The sequence below is a fragment of the Chroicocephalus ridibundus genome, chromosome 6 (assembly GCF_963924245.1).
Source record: "Chroicocephalus ridibundus chromosome 6, bChrRid1.1, whole genome shotgun sequence".
In the NCBI taxonomy this organism is placed as follows: domain Eukaryota; kingdom Metazoa; phylum Chordata; class Aves; order Charadriiformes; family Laridae; genus Chroicocephalus; species Chroicocephalus ridibundus.
The window spans coordinates 22,579,110-22,599,320 of NC_086289.1; the positions used below are offsets into that span (position 1 = coordinate 22,579,110).

At 48.3% G+C, this 20,211-nt stretch overlaps 1 protein-coding gene across 1 annotated transcript; it reads right to left on the reverse strand.

Moving 5' to 3' along the window:
• Positions 1–7,334: 7,334 nt before the first annotated feature.
• On the reverse strand, positions 7,335–20,211 carry NOLC1 (nucleolar and coiled-body phosphoprotein 1). Its single transcript, XM_063339377.1, has 14 exons — positions 20,079–20,211; positions 19,730–19,785; positions 19,459–19,580; positions 17,813–17,928; positions 16,908–17,049; positions 16,291–16,394; positions 15,445–15,595; positions 14,503–14,643; positions 13,417–13,506; positions 11,932–12,078; positions 11,140–11,706; positions 10,261–10,373; positions 9,787–9,867; positions 7,335–9,500 (listed from the first exon to the last, which is right to left on the reverse strand). The coding sequence occupies exons 1-14, from the start codon at positions 20,187–20,189 to the stop codon at positions 9,342–9,344; spliced, it is 2,100 nt and encodes a 699-aa protein (XP_063195447.1). The 5' UTR covers positions 20,190–20,211; the 3' UTR covers positions 7,335–9,341.

Below are 20,211 nucleotides of genomic sequence, written 5' to 3' on the forward strand. Positions count from 1 at the left end.
AAAAGGGTGGGAAGGGGAAGCCGGCGCCAGGATACTGATACACTGGGAGAAGGCAAACCCAGACATAACGTGCAACACCCGTGGCACACTGACGCCCCTTAGTCACACTCCTACAGCCGTCATCCCATTCCCAGTTTGGTGAAACACCCAGCATTTCTGTTGTGTAAGGGGTGTTGCTACATCACTGGAAGCGAACGCGCCTCACCCACACCTTACATTATTTTGGGAGAAGAATTACATGATAATTATTTGGGAATAGTCAGAAGCAGAGCCGTGTCCTGAGGACCCAGTTCAGACATGCTAGGAAGGGTGGTGGGAGGAAGAAGTTACAATGGGAACAATTATAAGTGGATTTTGGATGGCCCCACACACGAAGTCCCAGAGGGGCTGCAGGGATGTGGTAGAGCAGAATTTGGTCCAAGATTTCCTGCCAGCCTCCCCACTATTGCTTGATCAATTAAGAGGCAGGAAAGAAAGTCACGGATAAGATCCTGCTAAATACAATCTTCAGACTCCCCCTCTGCAGCTGGATATCTCCGGCCAGAGATACCGCATGGGGATGCAGACATGGGAGAGTAAAAGTGCCATACTCCCCTCACATATCTTTCCTGTCCCATGTGGGCATGGACATGGGAAAGAAACAGAGCAGCCACTGGCTGAGACCCTCCCCTGTTTCAAAGGCAACCCCGACTAGGGCTTGGGCTTTCAGCCTTCCCACCCAGGGACAACTGGGTGGCTGTGCCTGCAGCAGCGATGAGAAACATGAGAAATGCTAGCAGATACCAAGGGATGGTTGGACCCACAGAGGAAGAGCTCCAGGCAGATGGAGACAAAGGTGATGGGCTGGAGAGAAGAGAGCAGAAGCCCTGCAAGGAAAGTAAGGATCTACCCAGGATCCCGCCTCCCTGCCAGCAGGAACAGGCTGGCTCACGCTGGCCACCACGGAGCTACAGCCCACGAAGCTGGTCTAGTTCTCAGCCTACTTGAGAGGCCCAAAAGGGATTTATCCTGCTCAACAGAAGGGAAGGTAAAGCATTTGGCTAGAACATTATGCAGCAGTTCCAGAGCGTACAAGCTTCCAGGGGAGAGAGGGAGGGATGTCAGCCCCATGCTGCTGGCCTTCTCCAAGACAGTGGGATCTCAGGACATGCCTCATGACAGGAACAGGTACAGGCTTGTCCTGGGGCACCTGGGGTCATACACATATTTAAGTGTGTTGAGAAGAGCAGAAGAGGTGGTTTTATATGTGGGGTGGGGTTTTTTCCCATTGGGCAACAAGGAAAAGGTGAAGAAACAGTGCAGGTGAAAGGAATAGTTATTTAAAAAAAAAAAAAAAAAGTCACCCATATTCAGCAAGGACAATGCCCTGCCATGGACCTATGTGCCGGACATTGCTGACACCCTCAGCTCTGCCTCTGGGGGCTACCAAAATCCAAATGACAAGCAAGGGGTCAATGCCAGCCCTCAGGCCAGGGGCAGATGCTGACACAGCAGACTTGCAGACTGCTCTTGGCTGCTTCATCCCTTCCAACATCGGGGGCAATCCCTAAAGGTGCTGTCTCAGGAATCCCTTCTCCCGATCAGGCAACAGGGGAGGCTGTAAATCTTCCCAAGTGGTGAGAAGATGCCAGGCTGCAGGAAGGGATCTTTTTTCCTACCCCAGCTCAATACCACCAGAGCTAGTCTCTGCTGTATCCACGCCCAGAGAGATACCCTGGCCACAGCTTCAGCCCTAGATCTCTGCTGGATGCATCAGGCAGGTTTTCAACCAGGTACATCCCTGCTTTTCAGTGCTCCTGGGAGATGCTGAAGGCATAATGACCACCTCGAAGGACAGCACTCTGCTGGCTCCAACCCTTGTTCAGCAACTAGTCACTGCTAGGATCTCAGGCCAATAGCAAAGGGGAAAGGAGAGTAGACCTAAACCTTGTGCACACAAGGGCTAGATGAGGGAAAGCTCAAAATCTACCTGCTCACCTCCTTGCTTTACCTCTTGCCGACACCGAACGCGTAGCTCTGGCCACCCCACGAGCTTCGCAGCAGGATTGTCCAGCAAGGGCCAGTGCAGTAGCCAGTGCAGCTCTGCCCACGGCCCAGCCCAGCCCTCTGGCTGCCTCTGCTGCCTGCGCCCACTGTCGGGCTGCGGGCAGGTGGTCTTCAAGAAACCTCCAAACTGCTGGGCATGGGAAGGGGATTCTGCTGGGAGGTGAATTCACAGCCTGCACCTCAGCAGAGGTGCGACATATAAGTAAATGAGAGATCTCATGCTAGATCCGAGAGCAGCGCAAGACAGAACCACCTCCTCGTTTGTGGTTTGAAGTCCTGGGCTAGGGGCTAAATCAGATAAATATTGCAAGAAATAGCATTGCCACTGAAAGGAGAAGGCTTGGAAAGGGAGAACATACCCTTCCCTCTTGTCATGACGAGCACTTGGTAAAGCCATGCAACCTGGGTGATTTACGCAGAGCAATCCCCCTAACCACCACAATTAACGCTAACAGTCAGAAGTCAGGGCTCAAGAAAACTATTAAAAATGCCTGTGCCATGGAGGCTTGACATTTCAACACTGCAGCCCGCAGGGCAGAGCAGGTGCCTCGGCAAGAGCCAGGACCAGAGCCAGTGGCAGGAGGGGTGGGCAGCGGAAAGCCCTCGTGTGACTGCCGCTGCAGGCAGCAGCATCCCTGCACTCCTGGCCACCATGAGCTGCCGTGAGTTTGCTCTCGAAGCCACAGAAAAGCATTGAAATTGAAATGGGAGGCAGCAGAAAGGGAGCAGAGATAAAACATCCCTCAAACTCCCCTGAGAAACCTCTTCCTGGGCTGAAATTTGGCCCTTGATTTTGCCCTATTTAACATGTTTGACAGGGTATGATTTTGATATCAATGGGAGATTACGTCAATTTAACTTAAGCGAAGAACTGAACAGCTACAGCTCTAAAGTTAGACGTTTCTTTAATTCAAGTGCCTTCTATTAGGTTGAAGTACTAAAACCTCTGACAGGCAGCAGTCTAAGCAGAGAAGCCCACGAAGAAAGGCCAGCGAAGGGACCCCACTGCAAGGATGCTGCTGTTCTCTCCCTCTCCTCCAGTATTTGTATCGCCTAGTTCGTGCCAAGGACCAGGAAACCCATATCCATGGGGCCGAATTATTTCCCTTCCTGCATCCCAGTCCCTATCTGGCTCTTACCCACAGTAATAAGAAGTGGTTTCACTGTAAACTTCTCAAGAGTTAACAAAGCAGCACAATTCATTTGAAGCCAAAAGGAAAAGGCATCTTCACTTGGATGCCTAAAACTCTTCCTGGAATACGAAACCAAAGTTTGCCTCATCTGTTTGGGTACGATCCAGAAAAAACAGGACCATCTGCTACCTTCATGTTGATGACAGCCAACCCAGTTGTGGCTAATTTATGGAAGCCAAAACTCCATGCAAACAGGCAGGAATGCAGCTCTGAGAGGAATTCTGCTGCTGCAGGAAGATGTCGCACTACAAGCAGGAGCTGCCCAGGGGAATCTCCAATAAAACCTAGAGGATACAACGCTGTATAAAAAAAACTGAATAAAGCGTATGTTGAAGCAGGGAAGTCTAACCATCAGTCACATCCCAACCCAGTGCTTGGTGGGCTTCTGTGCTCTGGTTTTGGATTATCACAGACTCCTGCTTCACCAGAGTCACCTGGGTAAATAACACTGAAATATTAATATTAGTATTATAGTATACTAATATTAGTATTACAGTATATTAATATTAGTATTACAGTATACTAGTATTAGTATTTCAATATCGAAAACAACGAGCAAGAAAAAAACCCCAATGCTTCCCTTCAAATATAAGCCTCCCCAGGCAGCCTCCAGCCCTGCGTCTTTTAAACTACTGTTCACACACAGAGTAAGTAGTGCACAGCCAGTCTGCTCAAAACAGCGTACCTTTCTAGCATTTTTCTTTTGACATCTTCATGGTGGCCCACAAGAAACACAGAGAATGAAGAAAGTCCAGACGCCCAAAAGACCAAAGGGAACAACCACAGTGGTGATCGAGTCGGCATCAGAATAACTCATACTTTGCTCCAGGCTCGGAGCTACTGCTTCCACGCAGCAGCATCAGAGGGCTCTGCTCATCCTCATCCACTTTGGACAAAGATTGATATAGTCCCCAATCAGTTCCAAACTTTTGGGACCTTGGGCTGTCTTCAACATCCTTCCTGGATCATCAGAGTTTTATGGAGGAAGCTCTACAGGCAAGGTGGGAATCTGTGGGCCAGCAGGAGGTTGGCAGTCCACAGGTCACAGCCAGGGAACCATGACACTAAAGAAAATACCAGCCTATGACAACTATCAAAAGAATTAAAGATCCATATCTCAGCTTGTCAAGGCATTTGAAACTACAGACATCTTCAAGAACTTGAGCTGGGGGATGGTGTCAAACACCACACATGTGCTTCCCCACCTGGCCTCTCATCATACATTAAATCCACCTGGGTGGCAAATGAGATTCCCCCCACTCCATATCCACAGGCTTCCTGGTAGTCTTCCGGAAGGGACAGAGATGGTTTGTGACACCACGGTGCTCTGCAACTGCACGTTCTTCTAGATGGCCTTTCCCCCTCACTTGCAACACAGCTGCAAGACAGAGAAGCAGCCGATGGGAGGCCGTGCTCCTTGTGAGCAGTCTCAGGTCTGCAGCATGGAAGCGCTTAAGAACATTATTTATAATCCCTGGATGTAAGAGACAGAAAGGCTCGGGGCAATTGCCAAATATTCATGTGAGCCACAGACCTTGAAGTGAGAGCACACAACAGTTCAGTACACATTTTGATCTTAAGAAGGGGTTATGTCTGTGCGACAGTCAAGTTGAACAAGTTCTTGAGACTGCAGAGAAAACTAGAGAGATATGTGTGCACCAAACTTTAGAGAAGCGGTCAAGAGGGGTAGGGAAGAAAAGTCTTCCATTTACTGCCCTGTCATTTCAGCTTCTTTCTACGGAGAAGTGCCACATTAAAAGAAAGAAGTCATTAAACACCCCAGAAGGTTGTGAAACCTTGTGTAGGAAGCACTGGGGATTGATAAAGTCCTGACAGACAAGTCCGATCACATTTGACAGAATTACAGCAGTAGAGAAACTAGAGGTGAGTCTTATCTTCAATAAAACAACTGACGCCCTCATGTAAAAAAAAAAAAAAACCAACAACAAAACAACCCACCAAAAACCCCAAGAACCAAACAGCGCCTTGGCTCTGAGCGCACGGGAGGAATGAGACTTGGCCGAACTGCCATAAACAAGGGTTGAGGAGGGACGCGCAGAAAGAGGAGGCAGAACAGGAGAGGGAAGACGCTCCCGAGATCTAATCTCCTAGAGGAAGATGAAGCAAGTTACACACAAAAGCGCTTTGAACATTTGTTCAGGTGCCAAGGCTCTGATCCTGCGGGGTTAAGCTGATGCTTAACTTGTGCCCTTCAGTAGCCCCGTGGGAGTCACCCAGGCTGCTCTCACCCGCGCCCCGCCAGGGCCAGGCTGGGAGCCCAGACCGTCCCCCTCTCACCCTTCCGGCAGACGCGGGGCAGCGGGACACCTCTGCCAGCAGCTCAGAAAGCTCAGCCCAGCGCTCCGCCGCTCACCCGGACCGCCACCGCCACCGGCCCCGCAGCTCCCGGGGCCGCCGCCGCCGCCGCCTGCACCCGCAGCTCACGCCGAGCCCCGCCGTGACCCCGCTGCCGCCGCGAACACCCAGGGACCGAAGGACCCTCCTCCCCGCGCGGCAGCCGAGCAGACAGCGGGGCAGACGCCGCAGCCCCTGGCCGCGCTCGCACCGGCGGGGCGCTCCCCGGTCCCCGTTCCCAGCCGCCGGCAGCGGTGCCGGCACCCACCTGCAGCCAGTCCCGCCGAGAGCCCGGCCCGAGTCGCGGTGCAGAAGCGCGGCGGCGGGAGGGGAGCGGGTTCCGCCCCTCCGCCTTCCCCTTTCGGGCCGGGCGGGGCCGGGCGGGGCTGCCCCGGCCCACGGTCCGCCCCGCCCGGCCCGGCCCGGATCGGAGGGTCGGGAGGGGAAGCGCGGAGAGCCGCCCCCACCGCTCCGGCAGCCGCAGCGCGCTGGGAGGCAGCGCCTGCCTGGTTGCGGGGCGGTGGGAAGCGTGGGGGATAGCTGAAGTCACGCTTGTGTCTCCCGCCGGGACAGCGCGTTAAAAGGGTGGCAAAGCATCTCTCCAGTGGCCTGTGAAGGACCCTACTGGGGCTCCCCCAGGGACAGGACCGCCCCCCCCGCGGGCTCTGTGAGAGGAGGGGAGCGGGACGCGTCAGCCGGGACAGCAAAATGGAAAGGCTGGTGCACAGGGACAATGTCAGGGACGCGTACAGCACACACCAGAGGGGGGTGTCCTGTTAGTCCAGTTCCAGAATTAACCACAGCTGAAATTGCACAGGGAAAGCCGAAAGCTGAAGCGCTCCACGAGGTGTTTCCCTCCCAGCAGGAGGGCAGAAGAGACGCAGGCTAAGCCTGCCTGGCAGCCCCAAAAGCTCGTGAAGGGAGCAGTTTTTCCCCAAGTGTCAAGCACACGGATGAGCACGTAGCTTTGAGTCTCACAAAGCATTTCCCTCCCCCAGCACTCGTTGCACTTGCTCAGTCAGGTGCTGATCTCCAGCAAGACTAATGACATGCTTTGCATCTGCTGCAGAAACTTCAGAGTGTGTTAGATCTGCTCCCACAACATCACGTCTGCGGTGGAAGGCCGTGGCAGACAGTGTTGGTTAGGGAGCGCCTAGTGGCCAAATCCATCTGGCGATTCTGTTCAACCCTTCCATAGAGGCACAGCACAAGGAGTAAAAATAAGCATTACAGCACACAAGACCTTCACCAGGTCCTACCTGTTAGTAAGTGTCTTTTTCCTGTACACATGGTGACAGAGCAGGATGAGATCACAGGGCACACAGAAATTACTTGTTTTAACCAGGTACATAGAGAATTTTTCAGTTATGCCTATTGTTTCTTATTCCCATAGGATGGTGCCACTTAAGTTATATTCCTAATATGGTGGCAATACTGGAGACCTCACGAGATAATTCTGGCATGAAGGGACTCAAGCAGCCTGTTAGGATTGGTGTAAGTAAATATTCTTCCACTCATTTTCTCCAAATTTGTTGCAGTCACTTGACAGCCAGCGGCAGAGGCCACCATTCAGTTCTGAAGGTGTTACACGCGCATAAGCATGTAACTGAGGAGAGAACTGGTTGTAGAGATGTAGCCTGACTCACCCATTCAAGAGATGGTGCTACATTACCTTCAGCACCGATACCCTCCCTTATCCCACCTGCTATTCCATGCCTTTAACAATCAGATCCACTCAGATTACAAAGGCAGCAATCTTTACTTCCCCAAGACATTTGTATGCTCACACTTAAAATAAACTTTTAAAAAACTTTTATGTTTTGGGGGTAAGAGTTACAAATGTAAGTTCCCGATAAGCAGAAAAAAAAGAGAGCAAACGACAAGTCACAAACAAGATGATGTTCAAATCCCCAACCACAAAATACTCTTCCCACCGTCCTTTGGCCTCTAACCTTTAACTCCGTGTAATAACCGTGGTCTCCTGGGCCCCTTAACGCTGCAGCCTAGAATCCAGGCACCAGACTGAGATTGTGCAAGCCAGAGGGGAAGTCCTGAAAAATGCTCATTGGAACTAGTTGCAGCTCACATATATGGGGGTGGCTCATCAAGTCTCATCCAACCCTCAATTAGGTGACACTGCTTTGCACACAAGTGTAGCTTCCTATAACAACAGGGCTCTTCTCATTGACACCCTTCAGGGAGGGAATGGAAACATGGAAATGAGGTCCTGCATAACCTCTCTCGGTGGCTGGCAGTTTCATGAGATGGGGTGAGCAGTGCTCACAGCCCTCTATCCCGTTTCCCAAACATGCACTGCCGCTGTTCAACTCCTACTGGCTCTGGGCTCAGCAGACTGCTCCACAAACTAAAATTAACTTAACCCACTTACCAGGGGAAAAAAGTAGTGGGGGGAACCATTTTCCACCAGATGTGAGTTACACCAGAAATGAGGCAGTCACACATCTGGAGGAAGGCAAGCCCTCCTCTCACCAGCACCAAGCCATTATCTCACTTGCTCATGAAATCACAGTTTAGGCTGCAAGTTACTGAACTTGTTTGAGGCTCCCCACACTGAACTTGCACTTGTAGCTACACTTCAAACCTTACAGCACCAGGCTTTATTTGCCTTACTGCTATGGGGAAACCAATATTTTACTTCCTGAGAGGGATTTAACAGATGCAAAACAGCTCAAAGAGCAAGCGGTCCAACGCAGAAAAGAAATTTAAGGCATTAATGATACATTCATCTCCACTCCTAACAAGCCGCATGGCACATTGCTGGGAGTAAGCATAAGCTGTTATGTTTTCTGTTCAGAGAGAACAAGGAGTAATGCCACAATGCAGTCGGAGCCTCTGAAACAAAAATACGGCAAAAAGCAGAGCTGGGTAGAAAAGAGAGCTTTATCTCCTCTGCCTCCTTACACATTCCCGCTGAGCCAAACGTCACAACATCCATGCCGTCAAGTTTCTGCACATCTCCACTCCCCAGCCATGTTCCCAATGAAAGCGTTATCAGGAGTGCCTCAGCAGTACTATCGACCTTGGTCTTTCTAACAATAGCCCCCAACTGCAACTGCAAGCAATACAGTTACTCAACTACTAAGGTGTATTTAGACTCTGCTTCTCTAAGTACTCTGGTTATTGGCCTCAACAGGGGTGGAAAGAGGACGGTAGGAATTTATTGCAAGGTGAAACCATAAGAGAAGGAAACCAAAAAGAACCCTGTCACACTGCAACTGTGAACTTGAAATGTCAGGTGGGGGTGGGGATTACAGCCAGAGGGTTCAAATCAGTTGTTGCTGTTATAGTAAGTAGCCAAAGGCAAGTTACAGTACTTGCCATTTCACAGGTATCCAAGTTAAACTGGCTGAAAAAAGAAGTGGGAGGTTAAGATACAGGAGAATGATTTCTCTTTCTTCTACTACTTTCTGAGCAGGAAACTAAAATGAGAAATGACTGCCAGCCTTTTAAAATAAGACCATAGAAAATTTAACTCTTGGAGGTCATCCTAGTGGTGCCAGTAACACCAGCCCAAGGACGGTTCCAAAGTAGGGGCCTAAAAACCAGAATTAGAAATAAAAGGGGGAAACATCCAACCATTTTCCCACAGCCTGATGCTGGAGCTGCCTGTCCCACAATGGGCTAGGGGAAGTAGCATTCCAGGCAGGCTTCACATCCATAACGTCCACATGCCCATCCAAGCCATTCTGGTGAGCAGATGGTTTATGAATTCCCAAGGAAACATTCTCAGTCACTTTCAAACTTGACGGAATTGACTTGGGTTGATATAGTGCCCCCACGGTAGCTGCCTCGTTTTTTCTTTGTCTTCTCATGGCGGAAAGATTTGCCTTTGGTGAATTTCAGGATATTGTTAGCCTTCTCACCCCAGTCACCAGCTGCTCCTTTCTGTGAGGGATGAAGGGGGAGAGGAAAAAGAAATTCAGGTCAGTACCCAAGAGAGTAAAGGCAATGCTTTGCACTTCAATCTACCCAGCAAACACCAGTACATTAACACTGGAGCTGATACCACTCTCCCACGCACCTCCAGCCAGTGCTCACACACTTCCTAACAGCACCTCCTGGTGGAAAAAGTTTCCACCAAAAAGACTGCCCACAAGCACATCAAGGCTGCTCTGCCCACCTGTACTTACAGAGGCCAAGCACTACCACTCTGGGCACTACCTAGCCATACCTTTGCCTCAAATGAGTTATCAGCAACACGGGCATCTAGCTCAATCTCTTCTTCCCTTACGCGGCGGAACGGAGAGGCTGGCTGTTAAAGAAAATAAGATACAGTAAGCGCATACATGTGCATGATATTCCCTTGTGATAATGTCCTTTCCTCCCTGCCCTGCAAATATAGAGCCCTGTTCATGTCACCTCAATTTTTAAGTGTTTCGCACATTCATAATTCTTTCCCCTCTTCAGATCAGGCAGCTCAAGGATGTTCCTGCGCAAGCATATACAATCAGCCTTTGCCAGAATAATATAATGCACATGTGTGCACTCCCTAGGGTTCTCCAGACAAGGTTCAAGTGCTTGAAGAGGGAGCAAAAATACAAATAATCCTGTGGGCCCAACCTCCCCAAAAAACCCAAGACAAGCCTACTTGTTCAGGAGGCAGAGAAGCCTCTCCCACCAGTCACCACAGTTCACCCTCACTCACCTGTTTCACCTTGGGAACTGTGTGTGGTGTTTTGGCTTTGATCTTTGCCTTTTTACTGTGTGGTGTCTCTGGCTCCTGAACATCTTTCCTCTTCTGTTTCTTCCTGATTGTGCCTGTTAGATGTATAGCAGTAAAACTTCAAAGGGAGTAACTGCAGTGTTGGGAAAGGTAATGCCATCTCTCCCCCAGAATGCAAACCCAGTGTTGACAAAGGTGTGAGAACTGGTCCCTGCAATACCTCACCCAGAAAACAGGCTGCTATAACAGACACTAATAGCCATTCTGGGTCAGGAAGGATTTTGCCATCCTGTCCTAATGGATAAAGACAATTTTGTGGAATAGCGCACCTCTATATTAATGATTTAATGCGCTTGAGAAAGTTCCGTTGGTTAAAATTTGCCAGTTCTTGGAGTCACAGGAATATGCACTTGCACCCATCACTAGTGTATTCAAAGTTGTTTCCCTCCTGGAGGGATAAAGATTGAGGTTGTGCATTGGGGCATCATCCATGATCTCCCACTCAACACAAAGTCCTACAGCAGCCTGCCTTGCTGTCACTAACAATCTTGTGCACACATAGACAGCAATTGGCAACAACTGTACAGAAATGTACTTCATGTTATCACAAATTCCATTGCCAGCAGACATACAATACAGACAAAAAGGATCACACAAACTGGTTGGACTAGATGATCTGATTCCAACCTGGGCAATTCTATGATTCTATGAAACCTAGCCCTTCCCTCTCAGTACTGCACCAGATGGCAACATCTAATAGCATATAGAGATTAGACTGAATATTGTTTAAGAAAGGCTCCCATTCATGCTTATCTCAGTAACACTGCCCGACAGACCCACTTCTCAGACTGTGGGTAATACCTCCATTGACTTTTCCAGTCTCTTCTTCAGAGCTGCCTTCGCTGCTGGTACTGCTGCCACCAGCTGGCTTAGACTTCAGGTGGTTTGTTGCTGGTGTGGATGTTTTTGTTTTCTCTGCGGAGGCAGTGGTCTTGGAACCGTTCTGTGCCCCTTTCCCTGCCTTTTTGGGCTTCTCATCCTCTTCACTGGAACTATCAGATGAGCTGCTGCTACTACTACTAGAAGCAGCTGCCTTCTTCCTGCCAGTTGCTTTTGCTGCCCCTGTAGATTTGGTGGCTGGTTTCGCTGCTGGCTTCTTTTCTTCTTCTTCACTGCTTGAGCTATCAGAGTCAGAAGTGTCTGCTTTGGGAGCTGGGGTAGAAGGTTTGGACACTGGCTTACTCACTTTGCCAGCTAATTTAGCTGGAGTGCCTTTCTTCTTCTTCTCATCCTCAGAGCTGCTGGAGCTGCTATCTGAATCAGAGCTACTTTGTGCTTTCTTTGTGACAGCTTGCGTTTTCTTTGTCGCAGGTGTTGCTGCTTTAGTTGTGGGCTTCACAGGGGCCTTCTTGTCAGAGCTATCAGAATCTAGAATGGAAAGGAAAAGAATAATCAAGGCTAAGCCCCATTCCTTCAACATGAAGTACACATGGAGATTCAACGTTGATACACAGTGCACTTCATTAGCTGCTTGAAACAACACTGCAGTGGCTATTCCTGTCCAACTGCAACCTCAGACCCTGCCTGCAAACACAGAGGTCTGAGCGAGCACAATGTACATGTGGAAATTCTCCTTTTCTCCTACCCCAGTACCTGAGCTATCTGAGGAGGAACTGGAATCTTTCTTTGCTTGTCCAGGCTTGACAGCTACTTTTGCTGGTTTGGAAGTATTCTTTATCACAGGTTGTTTCGCTGGGACCTTACTCCCTACCTTCTTCTTGTCATCTTCAGAGCTAGAATCTAAACAAACAAACAAAAAAAAGATGTTCTTTAAGTTAATAAGCTTCTGATGCAAATTACTTTAGTAATAACATGTACATAACTCATGGGGAAGTGAAAAGAAAAATGGGTTGTGGCCCAAGGCTGAGCCAGTAGATAACTGGTGATAAGCAGCATTTGATGAACACTTGAATGATCAGGGGACAACATTCATCTTTCCACTTATCTTCTTTGTTGGGAGGAAGTGGAAACAAGCAGTTTAAGTTCTTCGCTAATGCATTGCACAAGGAAGCAGATATTTGGAGAATAATGTAGGAGAAAAGGTACAGAATAAGGGATTGGAGAAAAAGTACAAGCATCACCAAGAACAAACTCAGGGAGAAGAAACATCAAGAAGCTATGTGGTAAAGATCAAAGAACAGGCAAGAAATTAGGCAATAAAACTGACAAAGCAGGGGAAGTGAGGCAGCAACAGCACAGTATCTCATTTTAGTTTTCCATTTCTTCTGTCAGATGTGTCTAGCAGCAGTCTGAGGATGGACTGGAGACTCCTGCATACAATTATGCCTTTATATTGTGTGTCACAACAATCCCGAATGTCAAGTGTGATCTATTCCACCATTTCTGAACACTTTAATAACGGTAATCAAAACCTTGTCCATTTGTGAGGAACCAGGCAACAAAAACAGAAAATGGAACTCCTGCCACCCGTTGAAGGGTCACACAGTCTAGTGCTGGCTGTCTGCAGATAGATAGCCAGTTGCCACCCACAGTCCCTGCCGTGGCACTGGAGATGTTGAGATATACAACAGGAGCACCTTGAACTTGGAGGGGAAATGTAGCACATCAGGAACTTACATGGGAAATACGGCATTGCAAACCTTAAACCCGATCAACAGAAGATACAAAGCACACTGCCCCCATTTCTAAGGTCAGATTAGAAGGCAACTTTTGAGTCTATTTTGAACTTGGTAAGGAGATAACATTTTTTATTTTGTAGGCTTCTCCCAAACACAATGGGATAACAGTAACCAAAAATCTAACGACACAGATTCTCAAAAAGTGTAACCATTAACCTTCCTGGAGAAACCTGATACACGATGCCCCACCCTTTCCATCCAGCAACATGCAGACCTTTTTGCACTTGCCAATGGTCTCATTGGCGTCTCACGGTCAGACTCCACTCTGCATAACAGGCTGCTGGTTTTCAATTTCACACCTTGTTAGCTATGGAGAGTGGGAAGCTTTCAAGCTCATACAGTAAGGACCTTAGCAGATAACACCACTACAGAGCAACCTGGCCAATAAAAACATTAACATTAAAAAAAAAATAAATCAAAACTTTATTCCTTGAATTACCTGAGTCGCTGTCAGAACTGGATTCAGCCTTCTTGGTAGTCACAGCTTTGTTTTGGGGACCAGGTGTTTTTTTAGCTACTACTGCTTTGCCTGCAAAAGCAAGTTTAAAATTAATAGGCCACATCCACACCAAACCTTTGTCCCAAGATCCAACCCTTTCCAGATGTGTGTTGTGGTTTCAGCTGGGATGGTGTTGCTTTTCTTACTAGCAGCTGGTATAGTGCTGTTTTGGGTTTGGGATGGGAATACTGTTGACAGCACACGCACTCATGTTTTCGGTTGCTGCTAAGCAGCAAAGGCCTTTTTTTGCTCTGCATGCTACCCTGCCAGCGACTAGGCTGGCAGTGCACAAAATTTTGTGAGGAGACACAGCCAGGACAGCTGACGCCAACTGACCAAAGGAGTATTCCATACCATAGGATGTCATGCTCAGTATATAAAGCTGGGGGAAGACGAAAGAAATGGGGGACATTCAGAGTTACGCTCTTTGTCTTCCCAAGTAACCGTATGTGTGGAAAGCTGCTTTCCTTGAGATGGCTGAACACCTGCCTGCCAATGGGAAGTAGTGAATGAACTCCTTGTTTTGCTTTGCTCGCATGCGCAGCTTTTGCTTTACTTATTAAACTGTCTTTATCTCAACCCACGTGTTTTCTCCATTTTACCCTTCTGATTATCTTCCCCATCCTGCCGTGGGGAGAGTGAGCAAGCAGCTGCATTCTCCTAGTTCTGGCTGGGGTTAAACCATGATAATGTGAAAAAGCTCCGTTCTTAGTGCATCAGCCATTCAGCCAGCACATCTGAAGCCAAGAAAGGACCTGGCCAACTGTAGTAATGGACTTATTCCCGCTAAACTGGATGCCGGTAACTTTTCAAACCAATACATCCAAAGTAATCCAACCTGCACACAGTTTGGATCCACAGGTTGTACATAGTATTGCTTGGGATGCCTTCAAATTACTCAGAAGCTTCCAGAGAAGCAAACAGCAACACAGAACAAAGTCAAATGGCTTTTTCAAGGAAACCAAGACATTGCCAAAACCTCTCCATGTGGTACTTCCTCTGCAGCCTCCTCTTCTCACAACATACCTGCTCCTCCCTTTGGGGGCGCCTGTTCTGCCTCATCACTACTGTCTGAAGAGTCGCTGCTCTCAGCTTTTTTTGCAGGAGCCTTGGCAATGCTCTTCTTTGTCTGCGTAGCTTGAGGAGGTGGTACAGCACTGTACTGACCTATGAAGACAGACACAACATTCAGATGCCTGCATGATAATGCGAGCAGTACATGAGATATTTGTAACCACAATCAAAGATACTAGCTTATAATTTGAAGGGTTACACCCACCCCACTGCTACCTCCCCTTTCTACTGTGAGTTTAACTCTCCACTTGGGGTTCAGTTGACCCAACCATCTCTGCAGAAGTTTTATCTGCATTTTAGAAGAATGGGAGCTTATGTTGCGAAACTTTTCCAGAAAAAAAAAAAAAAGAGAGATGTCAACTCTTGAGTGTTTTCATTTACTGCCTTCTCAAATCCTCCATTTAGATCAGCTCTCTACTGGAATCCTAAAAGCACTATACTATATTGAACACAGGCCCATTTAACCCATCAGCTGGATTGCAACTAAACAGCCCTGGATATTTCACAAAAAAACCCTGAAAAAGCTTAAATTGCTGCAGCTACAGAATAACCAAAGCACTGGCAAATTAATTCCCAAATCCTGGCGGACAGAAAACCTGCAAGAATGTACTTAAAAGCTAATCAAATAGAAGACATGCAGCAAACCAAGCAGAGTCTGCCACAATCTCTCTCACTCCCCATCCCTTCATTGAAGGAGAAGCAGAATTGTAAGCTCAGCCCCAACAGCACACATGAAAAGAGCTGCTGTATTTCTGGTTCACAATACCACCGCAGGCACCACCTGGAACCTTGTGTGCAGCAAGACATGCCTGTGCCCTGCACATGCTTCTGCTGGGACAGCGGGACTAGCGGAAAGCATCCTCCCACATTGCAGCAATGGTATTTAGTACTTACCAGACTTCGGTTTCTGTTTTGCAGGTTGCTTTTCATCGTCTGAGCTGTCAGATGAGTCCTCGCTACTGGAACTTTCCTTGGCACGTTTGTTTTTCCCTGGACATGCTTGAGTGGCTGCAGGTTTTGGCAGAGGTGATTTCTTGGGAACAGCCTTATCACAAAAAGGGAAGAAACACACATTAAAAAAGAAATTACAAAAATCTTGTGGGAACAACTGGATGTAGATCTTGTTTAACTCTACGCCTCACTTAACAGAGCAAGTTTTGAAGACAAAGGGAGAAAGATTAATGAAGATTCTCAAATGCAAATTTTAGGAAACACATGAGCATCACGATCTTTCTGGCTATTCTGCTGTTGTTTTCTGCTGCATGAATCCCTAATGAGGGGCTCCTCTGACCAAGGGGCGCAGAACTAACTGAAATGGTAGCAACTGCCACTTGATTAAACACAACTAGGATTATTTTTGTGTTGCAGAAAATACTTTTGAACATTCCCTAGTGGAAAACTAGGGAGTTAGAGATAGCTAAGCATAAAAGAGTCATGCAAAAGCAAACATATAATGGACACTATGATACGGTTATGACACAATGAGATGTTTTCCTACAAAAGGAAGGACCAGAGGAAGCAGTAAGGAAGTATTAGGGAAGAAAGCCAGTGCACAGAGAGGTGCTAGAACACATAATTCCACTGTACAAAGGAGAGGGAAGCATAAGACCCACAAACGCTGGGCTCAGCATCTGTGTGGTCTGTGCTTTCTCTACATATTTCACAGTCCCTGCAAGACAGAGACACACCCAGTTGCTAGACTTCTACAGCGTTCAGGAAGTTTTTTATGGTCTAATTTACCTTCTTCGGTGCAGCCTTTTCCTCATCCGAATCTTCACTACTGCTGCTACTACTTGCTGCTTTTCCATTCACCACCGTGGTGGCCACCAGGGCAACTTTACTTCCTTTTGAGATAAATGAAAAGGGACCTTAGAAAAATATGCTATGGTAGATGAGGGCTAATTAGATTCAGCATGAAGTATCATAGAAAGAAAAGCAGCACAGGAAACCAATAGGGCAGATTAAGGTAGTAACTGCAGAACTGTTGTTTTATCCTACTGCAAGCTTAGAGAAAGTTTTCGGATAACTGTCCATTCTAGCTCATTGAAGTTCCAGGACTAAAGGCTAAGTAAAGATCCTCCCTGCTCTTTGAGGGAAGACACTGGCAAAAGTACAACTTAAGCAGTTAAGGTTGCTGATTACAGCTACTTATACAAACAATGCAGCATTTGGGACCAGATGTTTTATTTGCTATCAGTTCTACACCTCTTCCATGACAGAAGCAGACCAGACTGGAGTGCAAATGACACTGACAGCAGATTTTCAGACTGCTGTGTTAATGCATATGCCTTTGCATCCCCCATCACTCCTCCCCTGGCTTTTTTGTACTTTGACTCATGATACACAATAAGAGGTACCAGATTTAGGTGTTGCTGGTTTTGGTGGCTGTTTCTTTGGTGCTTCTTCCTCTGAGCTGCTTGAGTCAGAGCTGGAACTCTCCGCTTTCTTCTGAGGCTGGATTTTGCTTCCAGCTGGCTTCACCACGGGTTTTGCGCCTTTCTAAACAATGGGAGGGAAAACTGATTAGCCCTTGTAGACATGAAAAGAAAAAGAGGTTAAATGAGTGGGACACATCTACACAGAGTATAAACAGCTGTCTTTCACAGAGGTTACCATTTTGACTTGAAGACACCACTGGCTAATGGTTAAGGTCTGAAAACCCCTGGATAACAATTTTGCTCTGGGAAACCTCACAGCGGCCCATGGGAGACTTCCTTTGCACCTCTGTCTCCAGTTCTGCCTCCTCAAACGGGGGCCGCTCTGGGGCTGGCACTGCGCTCTTCCTTCTCCAGATCACACTAGTTTGAAGATGCAACTCTGGTTACCCTCCTCTAGCGTACACTAACATCATTTTTCCCTCTGGCCCTTCTCAAGACCACGACTGCAACAAGAAAAAGGAAAGAGAAGATTCTCTTTTTATATATACATGTATATGTAGAAAGAGATCAAATTTATTTTAGTGATTGTAACTAAATCTTTCCCTGCAAAAAAGTAAGCCCTGACAGTCTTAGGATAAAAGCAAGGAGCAGATCTGGATATGAAACAAAGTGAGTGCTGGACATTAAACTAATTTTTCACAGGACCAGTCCAAGTGGCACGTTGTCCACTACAAAAATGTCTTCTGACATTGCACCTGTGGCAGTTGAGGCACTTCACAGTTCAGGAAAAAAGAGCCCAATTTCAGAGAGAATTCTGCTGGTCAATTTTGTTATTATCCATCACTGTCAAACGTGCATTGAAGAGGCTGGAAAGAAAAGCTGACCTTTGCTGGCTGCTTCTCCTCCTCTGAGTCTGAATCATCACTGGAGTCCTCGCTGCTGCTCTCGGCCTTCTTGGCTGGAGGAACTGCTTTTGCCTTGGGCACAGCTGCTGCTTTAGCTGCAAATAAGGGACAGCACACATTGATGTTAAGTTAATTCAAACTTTCATGTACCTATGCACTAGTGGGTATCAGGGCAAAAGGATACATTAAACCATGACTGACTTTGTTTCTTGAGCAGGGTACAGCAGCAGACTCCAAAATGGGTAGGCAAGAGGGTAAAATAAATTCTAGATTTTATCTTTGTCACATACACATTTAAGTGCAGGCTTCTATCATTAAAAAGAACACCCCCGTAAGGCATGTGTCCCCTCAAACTGAGATAACATTAACTGGGTCTCCACAGCTTCCAGCTTACAAAAACCCACTGAACAAGCACAGGCTTTCAAAGAGAACCACTGTGATGTTGTGTTAAGCTTCCAGACATTTTGCTTAACACGTTTGAGCTAAATCTACTCTTCCTGGTTACTGATTGCTTTTTAATAACGTGGAGCAAAAGAAACCATTTTGCCTCAAGTTATATTTGCAACTGTCCCTATCAAAGTCAGACCTAAGTCCAAATTTAGCTTTATGATGGCTCAAGTTGAAGACCAGATTTCTGTCTGTGTCTCTCCCTGTCTACTCCTTCTCTCCGCAATCTGGTGCTAGATACACACAAACCTGCATACACCATGATTAAGGCGAGATGTATGAACAATGCCAGGAACTGTTCACCACATACAAACTGAAGTGGAGGGACATATTTTTGGTAGCACCAGGACACAGGCTTGAGAGGAAGGAGGGTAGTGACCTCACACAAGAAGCAGGTGAGTAAGGATGCTTAACATTTCTCTGGAACTCAAGAATACTGCCTACAACTGCCCTTCATCAAACAGATCGCGGTGCCCACCAATACACAGAAGAGCCTGATAAATGCTAGCCATGCAGGAGTTTTGTCAAGTTATGTATATTTTAACAAATATGAAAGCTTTTTATGAACCCTGAATCGGTTTTCCTACAATACCAAGATGAGAAACCGTTCTTTAAAGCTCTCAATGAAACGGAGAGTCCCTGGAAAACAGCACAGAAAAAATTCATGAGGTAGGAGGAGAGTATCAGCCCAAACCACATGCACTCAAAACCCAATTTCACTCAATGTTTAAATCAACATACAATTTGAATGTGCTGAAGCAAGTAGGAATAACCCTGCCGAGATACCCTATCAGTGAGTGTTTGGAAAGCAGAATCTCAATACAGGTAAGGTAACAAAGGTGCTACTTCAATAGCACCTTCAAAATTCAATACAGCCCAATGCCTTCACCAGCCTCAGCCAAAAGAGATAAACCAAATGGCTGAAACCTTCTAGTGGATGCAAACCCCGATGGACTTAAATTACCACTGGATGAAGAGATCACCCTTATCTATGATGAGCATACCCTACCTGCCATCGGCAAAAGACCTGCCAGAAACAATATCAGTCAATATAAATCTAGTCCTCAATAGCTGCTGAAGTTCCTCAAACGAGCCGCTGAAGCTGAGCTCCACATCCAGGTGAGGAGCCAATGTCAGACACAACCCCAGCCCACCGCAGTGCTGCTCACAAACCCCACCTGGTTTCTTGGCTGGGGGCGTCTCGTCCTCCTCGCTGGAGCTGTCATCGCTGCTGGAGGGCGGTTTCCTCTTCGCCTGCGGGCCGTTGGGAACCAGCTTTCTCTTCTTGGCCGCCGGAGACCTAGCGGGAGAAAGGCCGAGCTGGGGACTTTACGAGGCGACGGCCGGACGGCGGCTGGCACCGGAGGGAGCCCGGCAGGGCAACGCAGACACCCCCCCACCCCTCCCCGGGCCCGGTAAGCGCGGCCCCGCCGCCGGAGGGACACTTACTTCAACCAGTAGCTGAAAATGTCCAGGAGGGACGCGGCGTTGGGGTCCTGCTCCTTCTGCAGCAAGAGAGAGGCCGCGGCGGTCGGTCAGTCAGTCGGTCAGCCAGTCAGCTCCCGCCCCCCTCACCGCCGCCCCGCCATCGGTCGGTCGGTCGGTCGGTCGGTCAGTCAGTCAGACCCCCTCGAACCCTCCGTCGGTCACTCAGCCCGCCCTGCCCCGCTCCCCCCTCTCCGCTACCCCGGGTCGGTCGGTCGGTCGTCCGGCCCCCCCCGCTCCCCACCGCCTCCCCATCAGTCAGTCAGTCGGTCGGTCGGTCCGGCCCCGTCCGGCCCCCTCCCGCCCCGCTCACCGCCGCCGCTTCCTTGGCGAAGGCGCGCGCGGCGGCCTCGAAGCGGTTCTCGCGCAGGAAGGCGAGCACGAAGGGGAAGAGGTCGCTGGGCACCGCACGCCACTCCGCCATGCTGCCCGCCGCCGCCACGTGC

Excerpts from the sequence above, each read along its gene's own strand:
- NOLC1 (XM_063339377.1), bottom strand. The coding sequence starts at position 20,189 with ATGGCGGAGTGGCGTGCGGTGCCCAGCGACCTCTTCCCCTTCGTGCTC. Across the intron at positions 19,581-19,729 it reads ATTTTCAGCTACTGGTTGAA|GTCTCCGGCGGCCAAGAAGA; the intron begins GTAAGTGTCCCT and ends TTCTCCCGCTAG. Across the intron at positions 12,079-13,416 it reads CAGTTCTGACAGCGACTCAG|ATTCTAGCTCTGAAGATGAC; the intron begins GTAATTCAAGGA and ends TTGTTTGTTTAG.